This window comes from Berghia stephanieae, chromosome 12, assembly GCF_034508935.2.
Source record: "Berghia stephanieae isolate SIO BIC M18660-M18661 chromosome 12, UCSD_Bste_1.3, whole genome shotgun sequence".
Taxonomy (NCBI): domain Eukaryota; kingdom Metazoa; phylum Mollusca; class Gastropoda; order Nudibranchia; family Aeolidiidae; genus Berghia; species Berghia stephanieae.
The window spans coordinates 18,687,695-18,697,589 of NC_088371.1; the positions used below are offsets into that span (position 1 = coordinate 18,687,695).

The 9,895-nt window shown below is 35.3% G+C and overlaps 1 protein-coding gene across 1 annotated transcript in view; it reads left to right on the top strand.

The window, feature by feature from the left end:
• The window catches only part of LOC144957579 (putative methyltransferase-like protein 24), a 9,271-nt gene extending 2,800 nt beyond the window's left edge, over window positions 1-6,471 (top strand). Inside the window, exons 3-5 of the mRNA XM_078888924.1 lie at window positions 1,120-1,258; window positions 2,753-2,902; window positions 4,641-6,471. Coding sequence (XP_078745050.1) covers window positions 1,120-1,258; window positions 2,753-2,902; window positions 4,641-4,820 — 469 coding nt within the window. The 3' untranslated portion in view covers window positions 4,821-6,471. The remainder of the gene's footprint in view (window positions 1-1,119; window positions 1,259-2,752; window positions 2,903-4,640) is intronic.
• Window positions 6,472-9,895: the final 3,424 nt, after the last annotated feature.

Consider the following 9,895-nt stretch of genomic DNA (forward strand, 5'->3'; position numbering starts at 1 on the left):
TGTCCTAGTTGTCTCTCTGTCCCTGGGACTGTTAGATATTCCCTGTAATGCTCATGCTGATCCTTTAGACCTGAAGTAAGTGCGGTGTTGTTGTTTGTCTGTTAGTCTATCTGTCGGTCTGTCTGCTTGTCTCCGTGTCTGGGCTATCTTTCTGTTTCTGTAGCTGTTAAATATGGCTGTCATGTTTAACCTTTAGACCTTAAGTAAATGCGGTGTTATTTTTCTGTCTGTTAGTATGTTTGGCTATCTATCTGTCTGTCTGCATGTTTCCGTGTCTTAGCTATCTCTATGTGTTAAATATGGCTGTCATGTCATCCTTTCGACCTTAAGTATGTGGTGGCTGCACCCGGGATCGATCTCGGTCCCTTTGCATGTGAAGTGAGTGCTCTACCAATTGAGCTATCGGGACAGAGTTTATATTCCTCAAATTTTGCAATAAACTAAAGAAATTTGAATGAGAAAAATTCATCTATTAAATGACAAATTGTGTTACAATATTTTCTGTACTTGGTAAGGAAAGGGTTAAGGAGTGAAACGTTAAAAGTTCTATGATCATTTGATGTTCGAGTCACTTTCCAGCTTCACACACAGTGGGACCAAGATCGATCCCGGGTGCAGTCGAGAATTTTGTCTGACCCCTTTGTCCACCCAGCAGTGATTGGGTAGTTGGATTTGTTAGATCTGATGGAAAGTACTTTGCAATAGACTAACGTCCTATCCAAAGGATAGCAACCAATTGCTATCCAATTGCTATTGTCCGTTTCATGAAATAGAAACCGGGATAAAATCCGGCTCCATGGGCCTAATAGCTCGGAAGTACTACTTTTTAAAAAAAATGTTTCCATCAAAATGATTAGGTACACACCAACATAATACCATTTAGACCCGATCGGTCACATTAAAAAAAAAATATGGGGGAGAGGGTTTTTAGTTTGTTTTTGTTTTTTTTTTCTATTTTTTTTTTTTTTTGTTTTTTTTTATTTTATGGAGAAGAGGGTTTTAAGTTTTTCTCTTTTTTTTCCTTTCTTTTTTTTTTTTTTTTGTTTTATGGGGGAGATGGTTTTTATGTTTTTTTTGTTTTTTTTTTTGTTTTTACATACTGATTTTTCTGCCTTGCAGTATGAGGATGGGCAGTGTCCAGCGGGGAGACAAGACGTATTTCTACAAACAAGGCCTGGCCGACTCTGATAGGATCCTGCCCAATGGTTGGGTGATGGCGAGGATAGAATCTATACGAGCCTCTCTCAAGCATACAAAGGTATATATATATATATCCCTGTATATAATGATAATAATGACAAACATAACGACAATAATAATAATAATTATATTATTGTTATTATTATTATTAATAATAATAACAATAATAATCATAATGATAATATTATTAATAATAATAATAATAATAATAATAATAATGATGATGATGATGATGATGATGATGATGATAATAATAATGATGATAATAATTATAATAATGATAATTATAATTACAATAATATAAATAATATAATTACAATAAATAATAATAATAATAATAATAATATAATAATAATATAATAATAATAATAATAATAATAATAATAATAATAATAATAATAATAATGATAATAATAATAATAAAATAATAATAATAATAACAATAATAATAATAATAATAATAATAATAATAATAATAACAATAACATTAATAATAATAATAATAATAATGATGATGATGATGATGATGATGATGATGATGATGATGATGATGATGATGATGATCATGACTGAAAAGGGATACTAAATTGTATAGAGAGGGAGACAACAATGTTATAACAAACAGCGATCCACAGTTTAAAGAGTTGTCTCCTTTTCCCTTTGATATTCATGCTCTTAAACAATAAACCCACTCTAAAGCATGGATACAAAAGTTGGGCAACTCAATTATAATCATTTGTTATATAACAATTAAAATTTTTTTTTAATTTGTTTGTTTTTTGGTTTTTTTATTTTTTTTTTTGGGGGGGGGGGGGGGGGAAGAGGGTATGATAGAGCGGAAATAAATTAATATTTATAATAAACAAAAGAATTTAGCTTTTATATTGAGCAATGTCCACCAAATATGCTCAAATAGCCTTACAGGGTTCTAAGCCAACAGCCGCACATCAAGGGCAAGACATGAAGCTTGTGGTACGAACTACAATTTTTTCTTTGTCAGATGTTCCTGGGTTCGAGCATCGCTTGGCGCATAGTTGAGTCTTTGGAAAAGGCTCTCTACTTACATTCTCTCACAATACTCAGGTGTAAAATGAGTACCTGGTCGTTAACAGCGTTGTCTCTGTTGGAAAAAAATTGTAGTATCGCCTAACAGGCGTCGTGTCTTGTTCTACATGTTATATGATGCTTTTGGTCAGGGCCCCCTTGTAAAGTGCTTTGAGCACGTTTAGTGGATATTGCGCTATATAAAAGCTTAAGTTTTCTTTTTAATAGGTCAAATTATTATCAGTTGATAAAAAATGCAGTCATGCTGTAGTATAAGGGATTATTTACTATACCGCCCCCCCCCCCTTTTTTTTTTTTTTTTCTCTTTTTATAAATAAATGATGAATAATGAATTTATACAGCGCCTAAACATCCACGTTAATCGTGCTCTGCAGCGCTTTACATAATAAAAGTTTAAAAATCAAAACAAAACAAAATTAATAATGACGACACTACATAAAAGGCATGAATACAGAAACAAAATCTAATCTAATCTAATCTTCTCTAGAATGCAATTCACACCGTCAAGCTGGATATAGAGGAGTGGGAATGGGAGGTGTTGCCAGATCTGCTTGCCTCGGATTTTCTGTCTTCGGTGACACAACTCTTGGTGGAATTCCATCAATGTGACGGATGCTCCAAGTATGATCCAGATCAGGTAAAAAAAAAAAAAACAAAGAAAAATTATTGATGAAAATGTGTATTTAAAAAATTATTATTGCATTTTTAAATATATATGTGAGCCATTGCATCAATCTAGTATTATATGTTACAGTGAATGACGTAATCGCAGCTAGGTGGTCTAGTAGTATGACACTCGCTTTCAGATCGGAAGGTCCTGGGTTCGAGCCTCGCGCTCAGGGCATAGTTGAGTTCTTGGAAAAGGCTCTTTACTCACATACTCTCACCTTACTCAGGTGTAAAATGAGTACCTGGCCGTTAACAGCGTTGTCTTTGTCCGAAAAATTGTAATATCGCCTAACAGGCGTCATGTCCCATCCTACATGTTAAATGTTGCTGTTGACCAGGGACCCCTTGTAAAGCGCTTTGAGCACATTTAAATTTAGTGGATATTGCGCTATATAAAGCTCAATTTTAGAATTTTTAGAATCAGTCAGATGGTGAAAAGGTTTCAATTGAGATATTGTCAAGTTTAGTTAGAAGGTCAATTTTTTAAATCAAAAATGAGTTCTTATAAATGATTAAATCAACCCTTTTTTGTTCATCTTCGGGAAATATCAAAGCTTAATTTCTCTTCTAAATATTTTTTTACAGCTAGTCAAGTTGAAAAAGTTTGAAATTTGAGAAAAGTTGCTGGATACCTTTCCCATACATCTGACTATAACTTCCAGAAAAATCACCCGATTTACTTCAAATAAAGATTAAAATGCTCTGGTGAGCATATTCTTTCAGAATGAGTGAAATATACTGAAAGCAGTGAAAATAGTTCACACTTAAATCAAAAGTACCCAAAAAAAAAAAAAATCAATAATATTATAAACCGGTATGGACGCCTCGTGTAGTCTTGATTTCTTTCTGACCCCCCGCCCTTTATGTCCAAGCTACATTGACTCGGTAGCTGAGTTTGTCAGATCAGGCAGAAAGTACTTTCTGATAGTTTATCGTCCTATCCAATTGATATTGTCTATGTAACTGTACAAAAATCAGGATAAATTCTGCTCCATACATAAGCCTTACACTTCTGTTTGACTATTTTAAAAGATCTTTTTTCCTTTTCCTTCACTCTCCTATGAGCAGATTACCAGGGATATAACTGTTGTTTTTTACATTCATGGCCCTGGTAAATATATCATTGCTTCTTATTTTTTCTTCTGTCAATTTCCTTCCACATTTATTTTGTTTTCAATTTCCTCCCATAGTTGGCAGGGAGGCACTTACTGTGTCTTCTATCCCCCTATATCTGTTATCCAAAATGCTTTTTGTCTTTGTCTTGGAATGAGATTTAGTGGTTTTATCCTGGCCCTGGCTGGGAGGGAAACAGTCAAATGTATAGTTAGAGTTTTGGGAGATGATATTTTTTTCCTTGTAAATCATCTCTCTGTTATGCACTATATTATGTTTAGTTTACATATTATATATCATTTGTAAACATTTGAGTGCATTCCTCTTATGTGCTTGTGTCTGGATGAGACTTTTAGGTGATCTCAAACTAAGTACCTTGATAGTGTGTTCTTGGAATCTACACCTGTTTCCTATTTGAATCAATTCCACTTTGTCTTACTTTTTCTTGGATGCTTAAATTGTAATTCTAGTACTTATTACTATCCCATTTTCTTCCTTTTTAATGGCGCTCATATAACCCAAATGTGTTACAAGCGCCGTAAAACCCCTAAAAACAAAACAAAAAAACAACAAAGAATTGTTTTCAATTTCAGGAGGACAAAGAGCCTAGTCGAGACCGTTACATCCACATGTTGGAGTTGCTGAATCAGCTGTACCATCTCAAGTACCGAATCTTCCACCATCATCACAACCGAGCCTGTAACTACGTGTCTAAATTCACTCGAGAGGAGACCAGTGCCTGCTCTGAAATTGGGTTCCTCCGGGTTTCATGATGATTCTTCTACTCTTTTGTTATAGGTTTTTTTAATATATATATATATTATTTTTTTATATATACACAATCTGTTTTGTGATTTATTTAAAAGCATGATTTGATGTTTATGTCGACGGGGATAATTATGATGATGATGATGGTAATGATATTGATGACTTAAACAACAATGATGAGGATTATGATGATAACCAAACTTATTACAATTAACCCTGGGGACACTAAATATCACTGCCTGAAGAATGGTTTGATGTTTATGTTGACGGTGATTATTATGATGATGATGATAATGATATTGATGACTTAAATAGCAATGACTATCATAATCATGAGGATTATGATGATAACCAAACTTTTGCAATTAGTCCTGAGGACACTAACTAACATTGCCTGAGGCTGTGCATTCAGGAGAATTGCATTACAACATATGGAAAGCTTGAACAATTAGGCAGGGTCTTTTGACCTCCCGTGGTGTGCACTAGCTGTGTCTTTTCTCAACCTTTTCATAGTTGAATGTTGCTGTTTTGCATTTCTCCTTTGCCAAAATATAATACAATTATATACCGATGCATTTAAGGAAAAGCAATATACATACCAACTACCCAATCAAAGAGTAATAAGCACAATATGTTTCTGTCTTGTTTTACACCAAACAAATGGAGTGAAAAATGTTAAAAGTAGTCCTTCTGGTACAGTCTACAAAGCTGAAAATTATCATGGTTTCTTTAGGATTAAGCAGACAGTAACAGTTTCCTGTTATCATTTATATAGGATGATAGTCATTCACTGTACTTTCTGCCACAATTAAACAGACCCAGCTAGCTACTCAATCACTGCCAGGTTGATGTAAGGTTTAGAAAAGAAACTCATCTTGGGATCCAAAGTGTTTCCCATGCTTGTGAGTTGAGTTACCTACTAACTAAGCTATTAAGTCTCCTGTAGATGAAGTGGTCACTCACTCACTCAGTCAATCCATGACCAGTTAATTGTTGGGAGGAAATCTGGCTTTTTCTGGAAGTGGACATTAACAATTGCTAATTGCCTATTACTCTTTGGATATTTTGCTGGTTTAATTATAGATCCGTGGTTAGTAATGTGGAAAGAATTGCTGCATTTGCTGATAAATATTTAGGAGAGCAGTGATGAAAATGCGTGTTATAAATGTCATGTATTATTATTAATTAGGCCAAACTCGTGATTTTTTTTCTCTCCCGATTTCGAGTTTGTAACCAAAATGTTTGTGTAAAGTTGATGAAAAAAATCTTATTTTCACTCGCTGAATGATCTGTTAATGAATTTAATAATTTTACGTCTAGTCATTTATTTTGAAACGCTTTAAAACAATGATCTTTTTTTCTTTTTAATGACCAACTGCATCAAACTATACTATGTGAAGTGGATGACAAAAATTGAATTTAAATTAGAATGATCAAAAGCTATGGAATTTTGGGTTTATGCTCAAATTAAATATTAAATTATATTTGAATTAATCTGCCCTCTTGACAGGAATGAATGTAGTTACCCTTAAGCTGAGGTTATATTCGCATTTCCGTCACAAAATGGCTGGCACCTGATTGAGGCAGCATGAGATTGACAAGCTAAGACTAAGTGACATTCGTATTTGGCGCTAAATTTCAATTAAAATTCCCCCCCCCCCCCCCCCCCCTAAGGACCAATTGAATGTTCTGGTGAAAGAAATGATACCATTGATTCAATTTATAGTAGGCGGGTGGTTGGATGGGAACATCACCCTTGAATCATATACCTATGATGTTCGCATGGGTGTACGATCCGATAGTGATGTCGTTTCTTCTTCTCTTTACTAGCCTATCCTGCTTCTTTGGTTTGTGATTGTATTTTTGACAGGGGATATTTTTTTTTCTGTAAATCTTCTGCCTGTTTGTTCTTGGTTATTTATAATTTTGCTTATGATATCTTTAGGTGATGGTTTTGATTTACATTTGTACTATTTTTGTTAGATTGCTTGTTTTTTTGTTTCAGCGGTCTCTCATATAACCTCAATTGTGTTGGAAGAGACCTAAAGCAACAAACAAACAAAACATTGGCCAGTAGAACAGATTCTGTTCTGCTCTGGCAGCACAGTGCGGCCAATGGCGCTGAAAGAGTTAAAATTTAATTTTCGATATCCAGCTCACACTGACATAATACCAAATTGAGGCATGGGTGAGTTGCATGGAGATAAATTGTCAGCAATGTACATACCCTGATGTTAAAAACGGCTTGATTGTAAATATTTTGTTATTATTGCCGTATGTGAATAATACGGGGGATTAAGGAGGTCAAATTTAGCTGTCTGCTCTATCCCTATCTATCTCTCTTGTCGTCCCTTTCTATGTGACTTTCTGTCCTGTTCATGTATCCCGGCCTTTATTCAGATAGTTTGCAGAGATGGAAGCAGTCACATGTATGTTTGTTTTTGTTTATTATGTGTTTTTTTTTTTTTGGGGGGGGGGGAACATTATTTTTTGTTGCTTTTGTATAATTAGTAATTAGTATTCTTGTTTTGTATCTGAAAGTTTGGTTGATTTTGATGAATATTCTGATGGCGGTCCCGATAGCTCAGTTGATAGAGCGCTTGCTTCAATATGCAAAGGGACCGAGATCGCTCCGGGTGCAATCAAGATTTTTTTTCTGACCCCCCCCCCCCCCGCCCCATCCAACAATGATTGGCCAGCTGGGTCTGTTAGATGAGGCAGAAAGTACTTTGCAATAGACTATTGATCTATCCAAAGGATAGCAGGCAGTTGTTATAGTCCGTTTCACGCTTTAGAAACCGGAATAAACTTTGGCCCCATGGGCCTATGGCTCTGAAGGCCTACTTAGTCTATATAAATTAATTATTTAAACAGACTTCTCTATTAAGTGGGATACAGATGCTTGTTGGAGCATTAGCATCACAAATAAAGGGACTGATCAGGATCATGGAGACCGCAAGATTCTTTCCCCCCAATGGTTGATTTTGATGAATATTCTGATGGCGGTCCCGATAGCTCAGTTGATAGAGCGCTTGCTTCAATATGCAAAGGGACCGAGATCGCTCCGGGTTCAAGATTTTTTTTCTGACCCCCCCCCCCCCCCCCATCCAACAATGATTGGCCAGCTGGGTCTGTTAGATGAGGCAGAAAGTACTTTGCGATAGACTAGTGATCTATCCAAAGGATAGCAGGCAGTTGTTATAGTCCGTTTCACGCTTTAGAAACCGGAATAAACTTTGGCCCCATGGGCCTATGGCTCTGAAGGCCTACTTAGTCTATATAAATTAATTATTTAAACAGACTTCTCTATTAAGTGGGATACAGATGCTTGTTGGAGCATTAGCATCACAAATAAAGGGACTGATCAGGATCATGGAGACCGCAAGATTCCTTCCCCCCAATCTCTTACTTGCATTTCTATGCTAGATTGACCTCCCCTTAATTCCCTAACATCTCTTTTCTTCCATCTCCCTTTATTGAGCTTTTTATGACACAAGTCACTCACTGTTATAAGCAAATAGCAACAAGACTCACAGCCAATTTTTAGTTTGTGTTAATCGTAAAGTTTGTGAAGCAAGCTGGGAAAACCGTCTCAGGAAACCAACACAGTGAGTAAACACTGCTAGTCATATCAAAAATGGCCTAAACAAAATAATAAACCAATAGACTTTGGGATGTTGTCATTTTTTCTCTCTGTAAGATTTACTATATTTTAATATAATATATAATATATACATTATTACGTAATGTAATATATTTATCAAATTAAGAAATTAAGGAGCAGGCACTGGTGTAAGATAAAGAACTGAACAAGTGTTTATGAAAGGTGCCAGACAAAGCAAGAAACAAAAATACAAGAAAAAAAACCATCCCTAGAAATTAGTCGACCTCGACTGGGGATCGAACTTCAGACCTTCTTATTACTGGTCACATATGCTACCATTACACCACAGAGGCTCCCGATAGTTGGGACAATATTTATTCTGACCGGTAGTCAGAAAGTCTGAGGTTCGACCCCTAGTCGAGGTTGACTGATTTTTGTGATGGTTTTTTTCTTGCATTTTTCTTTCTTACACACTTATTCAGTTCTTCAATATACTTATCCCCTCTCACCGCTTAACTAAAGGGAATTGATTTTGTTTTACCATGTGCACACTTGATGATAACTTTTTAAAAGCAGCTCTTTATGGAAATCAATATGTCACCAAGAAAGTGTATATGTTTGTAGGGCAAAAAAATATACATCTGATTGGTTAGTTTAAGTTTTAGCTAACTTTTAATTTACAGTAGTAATTATTAATTTGTCCAAATAGTCATGCTGCGATCGTCGAAGAAATTCAGCACTGGTCGGGATTTCTAAAATTTTCATACAAAGACCAAACATTAATCTGTGAGGACCTAGCTCAAAAGTTGTACACAGTTTTCCCAGCTCATTGCACATTTGGATGTGATTGATGAGTAATGTAATATCCACGACTGTAGAATAGAAAATATGTGTGTCTGAAAATGTGAGGAAATGCATATGTCACCTGCCCCCACCCCGTCCCCACTCTCCCATCTTCTGCCTCCCTCTATTAAGTCTAAAAGTTTATTAAAATGGAATAATTAATAAATAACAGAGGTTTGTGGGGAAATAGTGGGTGGTGGTGGGGGGGGGGGGGGGGGGGGGGGTAGTGACTTCCATCCCCGTATTTTTGTTGCCTAATGTTCTGCTATATTTGCTTTCTTGCCAAAGTTCTGTATTTGTTTTGTTGATTTTGTTTTTGCTCTTTTGGTACTCTTGCCATTTGTTCACCAAGCAATTCTTGTACATATTTAAACAATATTATATAATATGTATACATATATAGTATATATATATACACACTATACAAATAGTATTTTGTTGTAAATGTTCCTTTATTAAGCAATGATGGAAATGCAGACCTGCCAACTCTAAGAGAAAAATAACTAATGCCAACTTGCGTGTTACTTATCCGCTCTTTATTAACTTTCATCTGTATCTATTTCTTAAAGCCTCCTTTTTCTCTAGCCTTATTGTTCTTTGTATCTGTTCCATTTAATTAAAAGACTGATTTTC